The sequence below is a fragment of the Marmota monax genome, unplaced genomic scaffold, assembly GCF_021218885.2.
Source record: "Marmota monax isolate L192 unplaced genomic scaffold, Marmota_monax_Labrador192_F-V1.1 WCK01_AAM20220418_F8-fsc00211, whole genome shotgun sequence".
Classification (NCBI taxonomy): domain Eukaryota; kingdom Metazoa; phylum Chordata; class Mammalia; order Rodentia; family Sciuridae; genus Marmota; species Marmota monax.
Window position 1 is genome coordinate 2,816,497 of NW_026694080.1, and position 20,013 is coordinate 2,836,509.

A 20,013-nucleotide genomic window follows, 5' to 3' on the forward strand; every position below is an offset into this window, starting at 1 on the left:
TGGAATCAGGGAATCCCCAGCCTCAGGGGTCTTTTCTGGAGATTCCCCTACACTCTCCTGCCCACAGGGGCCCTTTTTCTTACTTCCTCTAGTATTTGTTTTGGAGACTTAGCATTTGTGCTATGCTCTAGTGCACTTCTGTACTCAGAATGACTTCAGGGCAAAGCTGGGGGAGGAAAGGCCTTGAAACATGGCCTTTGAGTTCTGACTCTCTTCACAACCCACCTGCTCTTGTTTACTTTCAGACTCCTCAAGTACTTGTTTTTGTATCCTGTACAGAGTTTCTAGCTGTGATCACCGGGAGAGAGAGGCTCTTAAACTATTATTTTTAAAATTCAAAATAAATAGCAAGGAGGCTTTTATGATTTTAGATTTTCCCCACACTCCTAAGGGTATGTGATTGTCTCTGAGTACTCTGAATTCAGGTTTAGCCTGAGATGCTACTTATATTTCCGTTGAATGGACCTCTTAAGGGATCATTTTTTTTTTTTAAAGAGAGAGAGGAGAGAGAGAGGAGAGAGAGAGAGAAAATTTTTTTAATATTTATTTTTCAGTTTTCGGTGGACACAACATCTTTATTTTATTTTATGTGGTACTGAGGATCGAACCCAGCACCCAGTGCGTGCCAGGCGAGCGCATTACCAGTTGAGCCACATCCCCAGCCCAAGGGATCATTTTTTAAAAAAATATATTTTCTTTAGTTGTAGATGGACACAATACCTTTATTTTACTTATTTATTTACTTTTTAAATGTGGTGCTGAGGATCGAACCCAGTGCCTCACACATGCCAGACGAGTGCTTTACAACTGAGCCATAATCCCAGTCCCCAAGGGATCACTTATTAGCAAAATGTCATTGGATGCTGGAGAAAGAAAACACTCACCACTTTCTGGTATAGAGAAGAAAAGGAGAGCTCTCTGAAGGGAAATAAGTTGCCCTGTCACTCAGGAAGTGCAGGCAAAGATAGTACCAGAACTCAGCTGTGTTTAACCCAGTTACTCAAACATCTGTAACAATTTCCTAAGTGTCAACAGACAAACTTGCGGGTTAATTTTTGCACCCTTATCTCTTAAGCCTTGGAATGAGTTGTTTTATTATTGTTATTGTTATTATTATTATTATTATTATTATTATGTGTGTGTGTTAGGGATTGAATCCAGGGCATGTGCTCTGCCACTGAGCCACACCCAGCAGCCCTATGAGATTTAAAAAAATTATCTATAATGTTTAAAAATCACTGAGTATGATGACCTATCACATATAGGTTCCCTCCTATTTCTAGTATTCTCCTGTCTCCTTTCTCTAGGAAAGATGTTTCAGATCTGAGACGAGAATAAAAAGGATATGCTGACATCTGGGAGGGAAGAAGCCCCCTCTCCTAATATTCACCTCTCTGACACCCATTCCCCATTCACCACACTGGCCTCTGGTCCTGTAGAGTTTATTAAAAACAAGGAAGGAAAGTCAGAGGAAGATTCACTCGTCATAGAATTTTGGCAGCTCATTCCCCAAGATTACTCGATGATCCACACCAGCAGCGGTGACAGTGACCAGGTAGATGACACCTCCACTGGAGCCATCCCGGTTCATGGCCAGAGTGATAGCTGCAGAGGATTTCAAGTTAGAGAGAGGAGGAGAGAATGACTTAGCTTCAAAAATCTTTTCCTTCCCCTCCTGTCCACCATAGGACGACTTCCACTTTCACCTCAAAACCCCGCTTCCCGAGAGGCATATTTAGTGGTGAACTGGTAAACCAGCTTCAGAAAAGCAACCAAAAAGAAGCCTTCATATGTAGCACCCACTCATGCCCATGGTTTAGTTGTGGCCACTGATCAGTTTCAAACTACCAACAGATTAACAAGAAGTTCCAAACCCTCGGATATTTAATAGTCAGCCCTCATGCATTGGCATGAGCCAGCCCAGCACACCACTGGTTCCTACGAGGACCACATATCCTAGCTTGTTTTGTTCTGAACAGTTCTGATTTACCCCTATTGTCCTCAAACCCCATTCAGTCTTATATTTGTCCTTCCCAATTTCCCTTTCAAAGTGTCCCAGTTTGAACAATAAATTAAGTGTCCATCTATATTCCTGTTCCTCGTAAACTACTTCCTTCCCACGTGCAGCCTCCCACCCCCAGGTTACCTCCTGCATGGTTAGTTACCATCTGTGGTGAAGCGCCTGCACTCCTCAGGGGTCATGCCTGGTTTATATGCTGCATCCACATAACCGTAAATGTAAGTGCTGCCAGATCCACCAATGGCAAAGGGCTGTCGAGTCAGCATTCCTCCCAGGGTTCCATATACCTGGCGGCGGAGGCACCCTCAGGTCAGACTAAAGAATCATAGAGCCGCTCGTTCCCATTGAGTCAAGCAGGTCATCTTTGCACCCTGTAGGGAAGCCCTGTTTTTCATATCCCCAACAGTTGAGGCTGTAGTGTACTTTTTAAGAGGCAGTGTCTTTGGAACTCATTGCTGGAATGACTTATGACCTCCATCCCCTGTGTAGGGAAATGGGAAACCCCAAGGAAGGGGGTGCCTTGGGAGGGACTCACCTGGCCCCCTTCACGTTGGTCCCAGCCAGCTACCATGAGGTGTGCCGACAAGTCTTCCCTATATTTGTAGGTGATATTCCTTATCACATTTGCAGCAGCCAGAACCAGTGGAGGTTCTTCCAGTTCCAACCTGAAGGAGATGTTAGGAATAAGTCCCACCCTCCTGTGCCATTACTGTCATCCCTGCCAAGTGACACTTGAACTTACAGCTGCAATAGTTCAAACTCCAGCTTCTCTCCCTCATCTACAGAGAAACTAGAGAGCCACACCACCAATTTGTAAGGAGCTTTCAGTTATTCACCCTCTTCCACTCAGCTCCACCCCACGCACCTTGCAATGGTACAAGTCTCTTTTGGCTGCAAGGGCCCTGCCCTTACGGGGAAAAGCAGATAAGCTTCACCTCAGTCCTAGGGACTTTGATTTCTCCTGTGGTGACTGCCTGATATTATGGTGGGCCCCACATCATTGTTTTCTTCCTAATGAGTTTTCTTAGGATAGTATTTACAGTTTTCAAACGGCTTTCACATTTATCATTTGATTCTCAAAACAGCCATCTGGGGAGTCAGAGTAGGTACTATTTACTCCACTTTACAGATGTGGAAACTGTTCAAAGCTAATAAAAACAGAAGCTGAAACATTGCTCCTGGAACAAGATACTTCATCTGGAGTCAGGTCCCCAGGGTGTCATACCCATGCAACTCCAGCTGGTAGGCGGCCATGTCCGCAACGGCTTGGGCATCAGCGGCTGAACCAGAGAGGGCACAGTAGATGCGATGGTGTAGAGGGGACAGCTTGTCAAACACCCGGTTGACCACTGCCTCTCTGTTGGGAAACAGCCAATGGTCATTAATGTTAGAGTTGCAGGAATTTGGGGGGCTAATCATTTATTGTTTCTCAAGGTTATTTGAAAAGAGAATAGCATGAAATTTAATGCTTGGATTAAAGCAGCCAACAAAAATAAAATAACCTCAGATAAAGTAATCACTCTATTAATCATTATTAATTAGACTTCTTTTCAGACTTAGATTTTACAACAAAACAAATATACGGAGTTAAGAAACATGTGCCTCATGAATTTTTCTTCCCTATTAATCATCTTGGAGGAGTTCTGTTCTACAGAACATAATGTAAGTAATACTGATCTAATCCTATATACTCATGCTGCATGTGAGAAAACTGGCTAGGAGGGGAGAAGAGACAAAGTTAAATGAAAATGTAAAAATGAGAAGTGAGATGCTTACTTGATGAAGCCATCTTATTTATCCTTAAACCCAGATGGAAGAAGACTCCTCAGAAACCTACAGCCTGTGCCACATTCAGACCCTAGTCCTTTACACTTATCGTGACACATGACAAGGACAGGCTATTTAGGTACTGAGACCCTAGATCCTCCTCCATGAATTCAGCACCCATACATCTACCCAAGGTCATATTATAGTGGATTTTTGAAAAGGTCAGCTTCATTTCCTGAAAGCTCTAACCTATCAGATTTTTTCACAGATGGGTCAGAAAAAAATGTGTATTGGGGGCCATCATTAGCTTCCGTCCAAAGATATACACTTCACTGTACTCACCCTGCAGACACCCGGGAATCAGAACCCACCACGACACCCCCATCAAACTCCACTGCCATGATGGTTGTCTGCAGAGACACAGAGTATGAAATGTCAGAGCAGGAAAAGTCCCCATCCCTTATGCTATAGAAGAGGAAATATTCCCGGAGAGGGAAGGTGACTAGCTCAAGGTCACACAGTAGTTCAGGCCAGAGCTGACTCCTAGCACAGGATTTTTTTCCCCTACATCTTTCTTCTTTCTCTACTGTTTCATTCAGCTGTAGGCAAATGTCACAGCCTGGCTCTAAGACCACACAGAAAGAACTATCTCTAAGCCCCAACTTCCCTAAGTGGAATTCTTACCACTCAAAAGAGAGGTGGAGATGAGGTTCCTAAAGGGAGAAGTGATCCTATTGAGGGGAGGGCTGGGGGGGGTCACTTCCATGTGCTGGTGAAGAAGCCCACAAGTGAATAGTCTCCACTACCTGTGCCTGTTGTAGGTGCAGATGTGGTACAGATCTGATAGTGCAAGTTACTGTGAACTTGGTAAACAAGGTCAGGTTTTTTTTTGACCCCAAATCCTTTACCTCAATTCTTGCTTAATCAGAAGTGAGCTCTTTAAATTTACCAGGCAATGGAAAACATCAAGGAGGTCAGTGGTTGGCATGGCCTGGGGTCAAGGTAGGAGGGAAGAAACAAGAACACATAGAAGGATTGAAAGAGGTAAATCAAAGTCTTTGCAGCCAGGGGAAGAGTCTGTACTAGGAGAGTGCTGATCTCTGTCCAGATCTCTTGACTGGAAAATTTGAACTGAAATTTCCAGGTCAAGAAAAGGATTAAGGAAGAATGAAAGAGGATAAAGATATACTTTTCCAGATCTTGTTGAGTTGGAAGGAGCCTTAAAGATTCTCTGTTCAGTGGAGGAAACTGAGTCACGGAGAAGAAATTACTTAGCCAAGGTCATGCAGAATTAATAGCAGACCTGGAACTAAAACCCAGGTCTAACTCCTATCCCTTGATTGGACTTATTGTGCTTTCCACTGCTAATCTGGCAGTGAGACTTCTTGTGCTTTCCACTGCTCACCTGGCGCTGGTGAGGCATCTTGAGCTGTCCTAACCTGTACTGGGCAGATCTGCCCAGAGACAGGTGAAGAAAGAGTCCCGCCAAGTGGCTAGGATGAGAAAATTTGTCGGAGGCCTAGAAAATTTGTCGGAGGCCGGGAGAGGAGGGAAGTGAGTGTGTGATGGCGACAAGGGGGACACCAGGGCTGCTAGCCAGAATGACAGTTCTGATTTCAATGACCATTTCCAAAATAGTTTGGGCGGGTAGCTTTTAGAAGTGGGCAGGTCTCCACGCCTTACTCTGGCCCCTACGGAGCCTACCTCGAGTGCACTTTCTGACATACTGACTTATATATAAAGGGCCAGAGAACAGGAGTACTACATCTCAGAGGCCATCTCTTTATAACAAAACCACCTGAGGCCTAGAGTAGTGGCAGTCAGTGGTCAGAGAGCAGAAACCAGCCATATGCTTTCATATGCTCCAGGCACCCGGTATGGGCAAACTCCCCCAGCGGGCATGAGGGAGGTAAGGTAGGGAGCACAGCAGCACCTGTGCCAAGCAGGAGCCTTCCAGGAAAGAGCATCACTGACTCACATAAGGACACCTTCCTTCCTTTATCAGTGCTTGGGCTGCGAGTTACCCAGGGACAAAGTTTTGTGTAATGAATTGGTCCTTCTGCATAAATGCTCATATTTCTTTCTTCCAAGTGCTGCCCTGCTTCATTCAGGGCACCATTTTCTTATCTCTTTGCAGTCTCCAAGCTCCTCTCTTGATTTAACTCACCCCCACTGTACACACCAGAGTGAAAGCGAAAGCGCTTCAGAGCAGCTTCCCCTTGACGCTACCAGCTAAGAGCCAAAGCTCCCTTTTCCAACACGGTCGCACGGAGACCCTGAACATCTTCCTTACGAATAGGGGCACCTATGGTCATTGCGGAGTGCAAGCACTGGCTGCTCCAGGCTACCTCCCTAAACTTCTGGTTAGTTTCTCTATTCACTGCCTGGCTCTTCCAGGGTCCCCCTGTCTCCACCTCCCTGAGCCCTCTGCCAACCCTCAGACCCAGACTCATTACCCCAGTGTGGACTTCTCCGGTCCGGGAGAAGTCCCCGGTAGGTGCTCCAGCCCGCAGCATCCCAGCCAAACGCCGCGCTCCTTGCTGACTGGGGCACTGGTTTCCAATCAGCAGCAGCGCGCTGCCTACGGCTCGCAGCCCCGCCCCCTCACTACTTCCGCCAGGGGGCGCCGGCGAGGCGTCGCGCGCGTCCTAACCTGTGCTGGGCAGATCTGCCCGGAGACAGGTGACAGAAGAGTCCCGCCAAGCGGCTGGGGTGAGAAAATTTGTGCCCGTGGACCTGAAGGAGGCCGGGAGAGGAGGGAAGCGGCGGGGGTGGGGTGGGGTGTGTGATGGCGACAATGGGGACACTAGGGCTGCTAGCCAGAATGTCAGTTCTGATTTCAATGACCACTTCCAAAATAGTTTGGGCGGGTCGCTTTTAGAAGTGGGCGGGTCTAATGAGCGGCGGCCGCTTTCGATTTCCCTTTCCCCTAAACAGCCACACTTCTAGCAAGCGCTGCCAGCATCAGCCGGTTCCTGGGACTTTCCTAGAGCTCCGCCTTGGCCGGCGGCTCTTCCCTCCCCCAGCCGCTGGTCCGGTCGCCCACCGGATCGTGGATTCCGGCAGCAGAGACTCCGGCCCAGTCGGGAAAGCGGAGAGTCCCAGGCCGGGACCAGGGACAGCTCCTGCGAGGCAATGGCCTGTCCAAAGTCGTCCGCCCGCTGCGGGTTCTTCCGCTGCTCCGGAGCTTCCCTGGGAGCGTGGCTGGGGGCATCACTGCTACTTTCCGCCGACTGTGTGCTGCTCCGGACTGCGCTGCCCGGAATAGTCTCCCGGCTAGTGCCCTCTTCGCTGCTGCTGCTCCGGACCTGGGTGGTGGGTCTGAGCCGCTGGATCATACTGTGGCTGGGGGTCCGCGGGATCCTCAAGGCAACAGTTGGCTGCAAGGGCGGAAGCACAAGGGGCCACGGGTGGCTGGCAGTTTTGGAGCCATTGGCGGCGGCGCTGGGTTTGGCCTTACCAGGACTTGCCTTGCTTCGAGAGCTGGGCTCGTGGGGAGCCCTCGGGGATGTTGATAGCACCAGACTATTGCACTGGGGAGGTCGCCTGGATGCGTTCGTCCTCAGCTATGTAGCCGCACTGCCTGCAGCCGCACTGTGGCACAAGCTCGGGAGTCTCTGGGAGGCCAGCGGTCATGGAGACTCTGGGGTTGCGGTACGTCGACTTCTAGGCTGCCTGGGCTCAGAGGTGCGACGTTTCCCTCTGATCCTGGTCCTACTGGTTCTCTCCTGTCTTGGTAAGGGAGACGCAGGGCTGAAGGGAAGGATACAGGGGGCTGGGCAGGAATCCAGGGTGATGGTCAAAGAAGAGCAGTGTGGGTTCTGGGAAATGTTGATGGGTGGACCTCTACCTAGCTCAGGTCCTGCAGACCATTCCAGACTGGACTGGATGGGAGCAGAAGTCCTGGGCTTCAGTGCTGGCCTGGGTCCCTGTGGGCAAGTCCTTTCTCGTAGGCAGAACATCTTATTTCTAACAGGAGGGTATTTTACTGCACCATCTCCATCCTTCTTAATTAAACTCCCTGAAGGCGCTGGTGGGGCAACCACAGGATTGTGAGTTCAATCATATTCAGGTTTGGGCTATGAACTCAAAGTCTTTTTTCTGCAGCTGCCCTGCAGGGTAATGGTAAGCCTGGAGAGGGGCAGGGAGGAGACAGTTTGAGAAGAGATGACCTGCTCAGACTTAAAGTTTGTGACTGACCCATCTCTCTTCTCTTCCAGGGGAGATGGCCATTCCATTCTTCACCGGCCGCCTCACAGACTGGATTCTACAAGATAAGACAGCTACTACTTTAACCCGAAACATCACTCTTATGTCCATTCTCACCATAGCCAGGTCTGGGAGTTCAACATAGGAACCCTGGAAAAGAGAGGGTTGGATACTGGGGAGACCATCCAAAGTGCACTCCTGCAGGGATATCTGGGACCTTTTCTTCCTTGCCTGAACATACCCTGACCCTTCTTCTTCCCCATCTCTCTCTAGTGCACTGCTGGAGTTCGTGGGCGATGGGATCTATAACAGCACAATGGGGCGTGTACATAGTCACTTTCAGGGAAAGGTGTTTCAGGCTGTCCTGCGCCAGGAGACGGAGTTTTTCCAGCAGAACCAAACAGGTTTCTCACGAAATTCCTTATACACTCTTATGCTCTTTATCTCCATATAAGCTCTTTTACTTTTAACCTTGCAGATTTCCTCTGCCTTTCTTAAACCCATACATTCTTATTTATTTATTTGTTAGCTGTAGTTGGACATAATATCTTTGTTTTATTTATTTACTTTTATGTGGTGCTGAGGATCGAACCCAGGGCCTCATACATGCTAGGCGGGTGCTCTACCGCTGAGCCACAAACCCAGCCCTAAACCCACACATTCTTATTTGTTATACTCAATATACCTCAGAAACAAAATGTTGTTCTCTTTACCTTAAAAAATGTTTTCATCCAGAATTCCACATAAATCTGTCCCCATGTGTTCTAGTCAGAAACTATAGAATTTGAAACCTGGGAATGTTGAGATCATGAAGTCCCACTGCCTCGTGAGGTCTAGACCCTAAATGCTGAAACCTGGATAGTCATATTTGGTTAGAGGCAAACTTGGTGTTAGACCCAGCATCTTGATTCCCAATGCAGCATTCATGATGGACTCCTGGACTGCTTCCTAGTAGCACCCTCCCTTCTCCGGGTCTGCTGCGCGACCAGTTTGAGCTCCTTCTTGTGAATAGTGTGGGATATACAAAGCTTTAAAGAAGAGAAAGCTTTTAGAGAAATATAAAATCACATGCAAACCAACTTTCTTAGAGTTGAAATGAAGGCCTTTGGCCAGGCTTTTCCTCTCTGACACTCATTTTTTCTGCATTGAGGTTCCCACACCTCCCCAGACTCCTAAGCTCATTTGCCTAGCCTCCTTAGAAACCCATGTTGACACCCCAACCCTGGCATCCTGGCTCTTTGTTCCTCTTCTCATCACTCTGTGAACTGGTCTCATTCCTTCCAATCTCTTCTCCCTGACCCTGGCAGGTAACATCACCTCTCGAGTAACAGATGACACTTCCACCGTGTGTGAGTCTCTGAGTGAGGAGCTGAGCATATTGATGTGGTACCTGGTGCGAGGACTGTGTCTCTTGGGGCTCATGCTCTGGGGGTCACTGTCCCTCACCCTGGTCACCCTGGCTGCCCTGCCTCTGCTTTTCCTTCTGCCTAAGAAGCTGGGAAAATGGTGCCAGGTATGTCCAGGGAGTTGGCTCAACCTACACAGACCATCATCACTGACTGGGAGACTCATTTTCCCTCAGATTGCTTACAGCATGACTCTCTTGGTACCCTCACTGATTCTCCATCTTCATGGAACTCCCTGTCCCTGTAGTTCCTATAATCCATGTTCACACATTGCTCAGCATTGATCTCCATATTCTCTTCTAACTTCTTCCCACAATCTCTCCTTAAGAATATGATCCTCAAACTATTTTGAGAAATTTTCCTCTTCCCTGCATGTCTTTAGTGTCCAGTGGTATAGTTGTGCCCCCTTGTCTTCCCTCCTGTCCCTCTTTCTCTTCCTGACTTTAATTTTTAAGAAGGTAGTTCAGATAATAGTGTCTCTTATGGTTTGCTAACCATATGTGACATTTCTTGTCCTTGTCTTCACAGTCACTGGGAGTACAGGTGCGGGACTCTCTGGCAGAGGCCAGCCAGGTGGCCATCGAGGCCCTGTCAGCTATGCCTACAGTCCGGAGCTTTGCCAATGAGGAAGGCGAGGCCCAGAAGTTTAGGCAGAAGCTGGAGGAAATGAAGACGCTCAACCAAAAGGAGGCCCTGGCCTATGCAGTCAACCTGTGCACCACTGATGTGAGAACCTGGAGATGAGTTGCCACTCCCTTGTCCTTTTCCTGATCTTCCTTCCATTCTTCCTGCACCAGGACATGGTTGGTTCCGAGTTTTCATCATAGCACTGAGACTCAGTTACTCTACTTGTTGTCTCTAACTTCCTTCTTCTTTTAGGGTTGCTAAGTAGCTTCTACTATGGTATACAAAGTTCACCCAACCTTGTGGATTGGAAAGATGTCATGTCTTCCAGTCCTAGGGCCTTCCTTTGCCTCTCAGCAAAAGCTAAGGGAGTCATAAATTTCTGCACCTGGGTCCACTTCATAGTGGTGCTGTGCCGATACGCTAGTGAGAGCCATGGGAATACTAGAAGCCAGGGATCAGGGGCATCTGTGATGTAATGTAAAGGGAACTGAACAGCAATCAGCAGTCCTGGCTTGATGCTGCCGTTTACTAGCTCTGAGTACAGGCAAGTAACTTACCTTCTCTGAGGCTGTTTCCTCATTTAGAAAAATGGAAATGATGGACCCTCCTTTACAGGGACTCTTGATACTAATATTAGCTGGCAGCATATTCATGAAAGTCTTTTTGTGAAGAGTAAAATGCTCCCCAAATAAGTTGATGTGAGAAACGTTAAGGAGGACTCCTGGGATCTGTATTTGAGTCAGACTCCATGGGTCTGACTGGTTCATTTTTCCTTTCTACCTATGGAGCCTGCTACTATAGATTGAGAGAAAGGGACTTTATCTCTCCTTTATGCTAACCATTCTGGTTCTTTGTGTCCCTTCCACAATTCTTCTTTTTAAAAGTCTCTCTGTGTGGTCTCTCCATAGGTCTCAGGGCTGCTGCTGAAGGTGGGAATCCTATACATTGGTGGGCAGATGGTGATAACAGGGACTATAAGCAGTGGGAACCTTGTTGCATTTGTTCTCTACCAGATACAGTTCACCGTTGCTGTCAAGGTGAGGTCCCTCCAGTTTCACTCCCCAGTGCTATTCCTTCCCCATCCCGTCACCACCTGTGTTCCTTTCCTTCCACTCTTTACCCTTCTCACGTCATATAATGCTGGCAAGCAGGTTAGGACTCCCCCTCTGCCCCTCTCACATTCATATCTCTCCTACAGGTGCTGCTTTCTGCCTATCCCCGGGTACAGAAGGCTATAGGCTCCTCAGAGAAAATATTTGAATATCTGGACCGGACCCCTCGCTGCCCACCCAGGGGTCTATTGATTCCCTCAAACATGAAGAGCCTTGTCCAGTTCCAAGATGTCTCCTTTGCCTATCCTAATGATCCAGACGTCCTAGTGCTACAGGTATAGCCTCTCAATCTCTGTATTCCAGCCATCTCACCTTAACCTCTGTCATCCTAAATTTTCTTTCTGCTTCTAGCCTGCTAAACATCAAGCCCAACCCTTCTTAAGCTGTAAAAGACATTGATAAGGCTGGGCATGGTGGCACATGCCTGTAATCCCAGTGGTTTGGGAGGCTAAGGTAGTAGGATCACTAGTTCAGAGCCAGCCTCAGCAACTTAATGAGGCCTTAAGCAACTTAGTGAGAACTATCTAAAACAAAACAACAAAACAAAAAACGCTGGGGATGTGGCTCAGTGGTTGAGTGCCTCTGGGTTCTATCCCTGGTACCAAAATAAATAAGTAAAAAATAAACAGGCATTGGTAAGCATATCTGTTCCATAAATCTTCCCCAAACTCAAGGATTAGTTTGAACTTCCAAGGAGAATGGGAAAAGAGGTTTTAAAGAGAAGACTCTCATGTTCCAAGGACTTTCTCACCAAAATATGTGTTCCTGGTCTTCTTTCTTTTCTTGTGTGATTAAGAATGTGATTTTTTTTTCTGCTTCCTGGTGGTATCCAGTATCATGTGTGTGGCATAGTGGTGCTTTTCTTTACCTTCTTCTTTGTCTCATCTTCCATCTCTTCTCCTTGGGGAGGTATCATCCCAGAAGTCTATGCATTTGGGCTAGTAAGAATTCCTATATGTCGAGGCTGGGGTTGTGGCTCAGTGGTAGAGCGCTTGCCTCGCTTGTGTGAGGCACTGTGTTCAATCCCCGGCACCACATAAAATGAAAATAAACAAAAATAAAGGTATTGTGTCATTTTACTTATTTTAAGAAAATAAGTTATATTTGCTTAAAATCTATCTATCTCTATATATCTATATATCTATCTATAGATAGATATTTTTAAGAATTCCTATATGTCCTCATTTTCTCCTTTCTTCTCTGGGGTAAGACGTCATGCTAAGTAACAAGACAATGACAGTCTTAATGTTAGAGTCCTTGATTAGAGTGCTTCTTATTGTGATTCTCTGACTTCCAGGGGCTGACATTCACCCTATATCCTGGTAAAGTGACAGCACTAGTGGGACCCAATGGATCAGGGAAGAGCACTGTGGCTGCCCTGCTGCAGAATCTTTACCAGCCCACCATGGGCCAGCTGCTGCTGGATGGGGAGCCCCTTCCTCAATATGAACATCGCTACCTGCACAGACAGGTGAGCAAGAAGATGGCATGGGGAAGAAGGGGAGCACCAACCTAAAAGAGCATTGCCACTGAGCTGAAAGGAAGGTTAGGGATGATTAGGAGACTTTGGGTGGATATGGAATTGTGGTCAGGAGAGGAATGTAATTTTATAATATGCTGTCAATCGTGAATGTCCTGTCTCCAGACAGCTATATTCCTGTTACTTGTTCTGTGATTCTTCACCATATCTTAGGTGGCTGCAGTGGGACAAGAACCACAGCTGTTTGGAAGAAGTATTCAAGAAAATATTGCCTATGGTCTGATCCAGAAGCCAACTATGGAGGAGATAAAAAGTGCTGCAATACAGTCTGGAGCCCATAGTTTCATTTCTGGGCTCCCCCAGGGCTATGACACAGGTACCCATTCATCTTACCACCTGAACACTTTTTCCCTTCTGAAACCCCAGTAGTCTTATCTTTATTATTCCATTCCTCCTGCCCCGTGGACATCAATTTGAAGTTGTAAGATCTTGTTGCTGTGATGGCTTCATCCTCACAGCCTCAGAACTCTGCCCACCCTCCCAGAACCTCCCCTGTCCAGTTGTATCCATCAGTCCTTGGTGTGTGTTTGTGTGTGTGTGTGTGTGTATGTGTGTGTGTGTGTGTGTTTGCATATGTGAACACATGGGTCTATCCAGCTCTCATCTGGGCTCTTATCTCTGCAGAGGTAGGTGAGGCTGGGGGCCAGCTGTCAGGAGGTCAGCGACAGGCAGTGGCCTTGGCCCGAGCATTGATTCGGAAGCCACGTGTACTCATTCTAGATGACGCCACGAGTGCCCTGGATGCAAACAGCCAGTTACGGGTAAGACAGCCATCTTCTTAATGCCTAGATCCCACTGAACCTTACTTCCTTTACTCATCCTACATTAGTTACACCAATGTCATAATTATCCAAACTGGTCCTTGGAATTTTCAGTTCCCATTAGCTTTTCCCTCAAGATATTCAGAACCAGTTAAAAGAGATTATCTCTGAATCCATAAAGACAAACATAAAGAAAAGACTATTCTAAAATTAATATTAATTAATCTTGTACTTACGTACTAGACTTGCTACTACTTTATAGTACTGTGTCATCAATTTATTAATCGTGATTCCTTGTGAGCTGGACCTTATTGTCCTCTTCTACAGATACAATGGAGGCTAAGAGAGGTTGAATAACCTGCTGTTTGGCCTTGACCCAACTTCAGATTTGTCTGACTTGAGTGCACATGCTTTTAACTACTACTAAATTATATTTGCTCAAAATCTAAAAAAAAAAAAATTCCTGCTTGGTACAGTGGCATGTGCCTGTAATTTCATTGATTTAGGAGGCTGAAGCATGAGGCTCCAAATTTAAAGCTAACCTAAGCAATTTAGTGAGACCCTGTCTCAAAATAAAAAATAAAAAGAGCTGGGGATGTGGCTCAGTGATTAAGCACCCCTTAGTTCAATCCCCAGTACCAAAAATAACATAAAATAAAATAAAGTAATCCTGGCCCATAGGCAGAGAGGAGATTTAGTTTCACCATGAGATTCCTACTTTGTACTGCCTCATGTGAATGAATATTCCTTAATAAAGCAAAGGTTCGACAGAGAAACACTCAAAACAGGAATCTTCAGTGCCCTTGGGGTTGTTGGAAGACCAGGCAGTGACCCTGTGAGGTCTGTCCTAGCCCTGGAAACATAGATGGATGGTTCTTGGGCTGGGAGTGAGGGGTCCCGTCCTGACAGAGTTTCTGTCTTTCCTCAGGTGCAGCAACTCCTGTATGAAAGCCCAGAGCGTTTCTCTCGCTCTGTGCTTCTTATCACCCAGAATCTCAGCTTGGTGGAGCAGGCTGACCACATCCTCTTTCTGAAAGGAGGCACCATCTGTGAGGAGGGAACCCACCAGCAGCTCATGGAGAATAGGGGATGCTACTTCGACATGGTGCAGGCTCCTGCAGGTGCTCCAGAATGAAAGACTTCTCTACCTGCACATTACCTTTCCCTCCATTTTCTTCTGTTCTCTGTGGTGGAGAACTTGGGAGCAAAGGTCCTACCAAAGCTATAGAGTGGGCAGGTGCTGCTAGGAAGAGTTACATGTTAAGAGGTAACCTCCTGGGTGATTGTTGAAATTTGTATGTGTGTTACTTCTTCTCCAAGCTCCTCTTGATAATAAAGACTTCCTGGAAGACAAACAGGATTTATAACACCTTAGTTTAAACCCTCCTTGGGTTTAGAGATACATTTGATGCTTTGGTCTGAATAGCACTCTAAAAATGAGAAGAAATATTCAGAATGTACAGAAAGGGGAGACCAGCAGCCTTCAATATGTCCAAAGGCATATGCTGGCCCATAATTACTCTGTGGGTTCTTGATATTTATAATAAAGTTGGTGTTTTGTACTGTGATTTCTCCTGTTTCCGGCACCCCAAGAGTTAAACACCTTTTGCAGTGTACTTTTCGGAAGGTCTTCTTTTAGTATTATTAATGTTTGACATCCCCTCCCCCAGATATTTTATTTCTGTGGTCACCCCTCTATTCCCCCACACTGATCTGCTCCCAAGGATGAGCAAGACTCTGATGCGGTCCTCCTCAGGACGCCAGCAGCTGCAGCTCAGAGCCGGCTCTTTCAGAACTGGAACACCAAGGGCGAACCCAATGGAGGAAGCGCAAGCGCGCGAGCAGGGGCTAGCAGGGCTTCACACCACCCACCCGGTTCACTTAGATCCTTTCTGTAAGGCTCACCCAGTTCAGAGTGGCACCTGCCGCCTGGGTAATCGCAGAGTAGTGGGCGGGCTTATCTAGTAAATTTCTTCCATTCAGGGAGGGCCAGGGTGTGTGACGTTAACAGTTGCTGGGCAGATGAGGCCGACACAGGTTGCAAGAAGAGGCGGGGATTCAACTCAGCAGCGTTTTATTGCAGTCAGGAGCCAAGCGAGGAGAGGTGGGCCGAAAGGCAGGTTCTTGTGGGTGGCCTCTGGTTAGGAGACCGTTGAACCAGGAGGGGCCCGACAAGGGACCACGTGGAAAGAGATTCAGAGACTCTCCTTCTCCTTGGGACCTGGTACAATGCGGGTACATTCTTTCCGGTGGCCCCAGACGCAGTGTCCCCACCGTCCCCGCCATCTACTTCTACTCTCCTCCGACATGAAACGGCCTCCTGCCCCTTGCAGACTTGCACCTTTCTGATTGAGGCTACGTCTTTAGGTGACACGACCCTACCCACTCCTTGGCTGTTTCCAGCGGATGCCTGCCTGGTGTCTCCCACTGTAATCTACTCCAAGAGGGCGTCCGAAGGCGCGCTCTCTCCACCCTTCCAACAGACCATTACCCATCGTTTATCAACTTCTGTGATGCGGAGAAGAGACGTCTGTCCCCAGTATAGTACTCTTGGTTCAGACATCCCCTGGCCTTTTCTCGGAAAGGGCAGGGGGATGTGGGGAAAAAAAAAAATTCTGGTTCCCTCCCCTTGGTGCCACGGCTTTCGCTTTCACTTCCTCCTCCGAGAGTCGACGGATCTCCGGGTGTTAAGCGATCATGGCGCTGCTGGACGTGTGCGGAGCCCCCGGAGGGCAGCGGCCCGACTGGGTTGTCCCCGTTGCGGGAAACAGGCATCGCTCCGACCCGGGACACTACAGTTTCTCTATGCGATCTCCGGAGCTCGCCCTCCCCCGGGGAATGCAGGTGAGGGTGCCGGGAAACCCTAAGCGTGGAGGAAGCAGGATCTGTTTTGAGGTTTCCTTGCCTGAGGCGGGAAACGCCTAGGGGGTGATCCTTCAGCGAAGAAGAGCAGCATCCAGGGCCGGCCCCGAGAGGAGCCCACAGGAGCGTGGGTACCTGAGGGCTAGCAAGTGCAGACGAGGACATAGAGTTAGGGATGAGGTTGGGACGCCTTATCCACAGCAAGAGAGCTTTCCTCCCCCTTCTCCACCACACACAAACCTTGAAGCCTTTTTCATTAAGTTGTCACATGGTATAAGGGCTGTGCAGGGTCTTGGAAGACTTGTGAACTTTGGTGGCTAGTCTGGTCTCAGCAACTCACAGTGTGTCCGCGAACAAGTCATTCGGTCAAGGTTTCAAGCCCCTCTTCCTTAAAATGAGAATATGTTTATAAAACATGTTTCCTGAAGGTTGAATGACCTATCAATGGGGGAAAACCCCTTAAAATCATTCTTAAACATTTTTAGTTATGGCAACATTTGTTTTCTTTCATCTCTGTTGCACTGGAAAGTGGAAACGTTTGGTGCCCTGTGCTGCTTCTTTTCCTTCTCCCAAGTCATTTCATTCCAGAATTGGTTTCTTTTTTTTTTTTTTAATTTATTTTTTTTATTGGTTGTTCAAAACATTATAAAGCTCTTGACATATCACATTTCATACATTAGATTCAAGTTGGTTATGAACTCCCAATTTTACCCCAAATACAGATTGCAGAATCACATCGGTTACACATCCACATTTTTACATAATGCCCTATTAGTAACTGTTGTATTCTGCTACCTTTCCTATCCTCTACTATCCCCCCAGAATTGGTTTCTAACTATCACGTATATTGGTGGCTTGAGAATTCTTACACATCTTATTCCCAGCACTTTAATAAAACAGTTTTCTTTGGAGTTTCCTGCTACAGAAGTGTTCAGTGCCCCTTTCTCTTCTTCTTTCTCTCTCATAGCCCACTGAATTCCTGCAGTCCTTGGGTAGGGACGAAGACAGAAATGTCCAGATTGAGATGGCCCATGGCACAACCACACTGGCCTTCAAGTTCCAGCATGGAGTTATTGTAGCAGTGGATTCCCGGGCCTCGGCTGGAAGTTACATTGGTGAGTGTGCAGGCTTCTTCAGCAGAATCTGAAGAGCTGGGCCCTCTTCTCAGCAGGAGCCCAATGTTTGCACCAAATCCAAAGCAGATATTGATCTAAGGCACATAAGAAGAATCGTGGGGTCATTCTGCCTCGCTCAAAACTCTGTCTTTGCTGAATTCATTTATTAGCTCTAATAGTTTCTTTGTAGACCCTTTTGGGTCTGCTAGGTATAGAATCATGTCATCTGCAAATAGTGATAATTTAAGTTCTTCTTTTCCTATTTTGATGCCTTTAATTTCTTTCGTCTGTCTAATTGCTCTGGCCAGTGTTTCGAGAATATCAAGAACTATGTAATGTTTTGAACAGCCAACAATAAAAAAATAAAAAATAAAAAACCAAAAAAAACTCTGTCTTCTTTCAGCCACCTTAAGGATGAACAAGGTGATTGAGATTAATCCCTACCTGCTTGGCACCATGTCTGGCTGTGCAGCAGACTGTCAGTACTGGGAGCGCCTGTTGGCCAAAGAATGCAGGTGGGTGAGGCCTCACACCTCCCTTTCTTAGTCTAGTGGTTGATTCCTGGGTCTCCTAGATCACTGCTCCTCACCCTTGTCCCCTGTGGTCTATATTAATGCTAAAAGAGTACTTCCCAAACAGTCTTTGAGTGATAAAAGCCTCCCAAATCTCCATCTGTACTGCTGCCTATAAACCAAATACTTTCTCAATTATTTAGTGTGGACACTATCAGCTGTGATGATGTAGTATCATTTACTAGGTTTTAAAAATGTGTTTTAAATACTTTACATTCCACATCTTTCCCCAATCCTTGGAGACTACAAAATAATTCCTTCCAAGTGTTTAGCTTTTAATCATTTCATGATTCATCAGGTGGGAGAGAGCTAAACTTCCTCCTCCACCTCCTGTCCTCATACAGGCTGTACTACTTGCGGAATGGGGAGCGGATCTCAGTGTCAGCTGCCTCCAAACTGCTCTCCAACATGATGTGTCAGTACCGGGGCATGGGCCTCTCCATGGGCAGTATGATCTGTGGCTGGGACAAGAAGGTGGGTACTCTCCATTTCCCATGATCCCTCAGCACAGATGAGTGAGCTCTTCTGCCTGCTACCCTCCACTTCTGCCCCAACAAGATGTACAGCATATAGAATGTTTGATTCTAGAACTGTTTCAGTATATGCACAGGCTATTTCTTGGTCCAGATGTGGACACTTTATGTCCTTCATAAGCTATTTTGCTAAAATAGCTGAATCCCAGTTTTGTTTTTCCTTTTATTTCTAAAGTGATTTTTACCAAAGTGCTATCCTAATTCAAATGTTCTTATGGTAACTTTCATTCTTTTGAAAACTTTTTATGACTCACCCTTAAGCCTCTATGTTACCAACATTTCCTTTTCAAATTCATTTCAGAACATTGTTTCATCTTACAGGGTCCAGGACTTTACTATGTGGATCACAATGGGACTCGGCTCTCAGGATGTATGTTCTCCACCGGTAGTGGGAACAGTTATGCCTACGGGGTTATGGACAGTGGCTATCTGCCCAATCTTAGTCCTGAAGAAGCTTATGACCTTGGTCGCAGGGCTATTGTTCATGCCACTCACAGAGACAGCTATTCTGGAGGCGTTGTCAATAGTAAGAGACTGATAATCCCACCATCATGCCTGGGAATTGGGATTTAATTTTAGGGTACTCAGGGGAGGCAGAGTGGTAGGGAGGAGGTTTTCAGAGTAAGAAGAAGTGCCCAGTAATAAGGGTTTTGAGCATGTGTGTCTGTGTGTGCACATGTGTGTTCTTGTTGCCTTTAACATAAAACTGTGAACAGGAACTTGCTGAAGTGAAGGGTGACTCCATGCTCTTCTCTCATTTGTCCACAGTGTACCATATGAAGGAAGATGGTTGGGTGAAAGTTGAAAGTACAGATGTCAGTGACCTGCTGCACCAGTACCGGGATGCCAGTCAGTAATGGTGGAGACTGGGCAGGCCTCCTCAGGCTAGCCTGGTAGACTCAGGGAACTGGTCATCTTAAGTCCCAGAAGAAGGAGTAGCCCGACCAAAGCCAGAGAAAGAGAACTGGCTCAGCAGCCAGTGTGGACCTGGAGGGTTGGGCCCAGCTCATCCTTTTTTGTGTTCTTCATTTCAGGGAGCATCCCTCCTGGGTGCCCCCTAAGCCCAATAAAGTAAAAACGGTTATAAATGCATCTGTGTTGTGTGCTGAGGAATGGGGACTGTGGTTTTATTTGGCAGGTTGGAGTAGAGGGGAGGAAATCGAGACACTTTTCCAGAGAAGGGACTTAGACTCTTACCTAAGAAATGAGGTCTGACCAAATAGTTCTTCTCTCTAGGACCTCAGGAGGACTGATGATGTTTTCTTTGGACACTTATTTGCAATTTCATTTAACTCAGGGTCCTTTCTAAAGAGACATTATCTGGAGACTCCTATGTGGTCTGTTATTAACTTTCTGGGTTACTTGGGGGGAGGGCACCTAGAACAGCTGGTTTTTGACTGTAAAATGGAATGAAAAAGTTTCTACCTCACATATGTGTGGTAGTTGTAAATACTGTACCACTTACCCTAAGCAACACCTTGGAAGTATT

General features: G+C 46.9%; 3 protein-coding genes across 4 annotated transcripts; 2 read left to right on the top strand and 1 right to left on the bottom strand.

Annotated features, from left to right (window-relative positions):
* Positions 1–1,426: 1,426 nt before the first annotated feature.
* Positions 1,427–6,402, bottom strand: Psmb9 (proteasome 20S subunit beta 9). Its single transcript, XM_046464420.2, has 6 exons — positions 6,244–6,402; positions 4,130–4,197; positions 3,246–3,377; positions 2,556–2,685; positions 2,166–2,307; positions 1,427–1,605 (listed from the first exon to the last, which is right to left on the bottom strand). The coding sequence occupies exons 1-6, from the start codon at positions 6,301–6,303 to the stop codon at positions 1,478–1,480; spliced, it is 660 nt and encodes a 219-aa protein (XP_046320376.1). The 5' UTR covers positions 6,304–6,402; the 3' UTR covers positions 1,427–1,477.
* Positions 6,403–6,652: 250 nt separating this feature from the next.
* Positions 6,653–15,010, top strand: Tap1 (transporter 1, ATP binding cassette subfamily B member). Of its 2 annotated transcripts, none has more exons than XM_046464417.2 (11): positions 6,653–7,523; positions 8,008–8,122; positions 8,270–8,400; positions 9,304–9,509; positions 9,931–10,128; positions 10,938–11,066; positions 11,228–11,416; positions 12,439–12,612; positions 12,835–12,997; positions 13,306–13,442; positions 14,371–15,010. In XM_046464417.2, exons 1-11 carry the CDS (start codon positions 6,923–6,925, stop codon positions 14,575–14,577), a joined length of 2,250 nt encoding a protein of 749 aa, XP_046320373.1. In that variant the 5' UTR covers positions 6,653–6,922; the 3' UTR covers positions 14,578–15,010. The 2 variants fall into 2 exon arrangements, with proteins under 2 accessions (XP_046320373.1, XP_046320374.1); XM_046464418.2 differs by having other exon boundaries at positions 7,310–7,441.
* Positions 15,011–16,048: 1,038 nt separating this feature from the next.
* On the top strand, positions 16,049–19,616 carry Psmb8 (proteasome 20S subunit beta 8). Its single transcript, XM_046464419.2, has 6 exons — positions 16,049–16,286; positions 17,272–17,419; positions 17,823–17,934; positions 18,336–18,465; positions 18,846–19,050; positions 19,293–19,616. Exons 1-6 carry the CDS (start codon positions 16,140–16,142, stop codon positions 19,379–19,381), a joined length of 831 nt encoding a protein of 276 aa, XP_046320375.1. The 5' UTR covers positions 16,049–16,139; the 3' UTR covers positions 19,382–19,616.
* Positions 19,617–20,013: the final 397 nt, after the last annotated feature.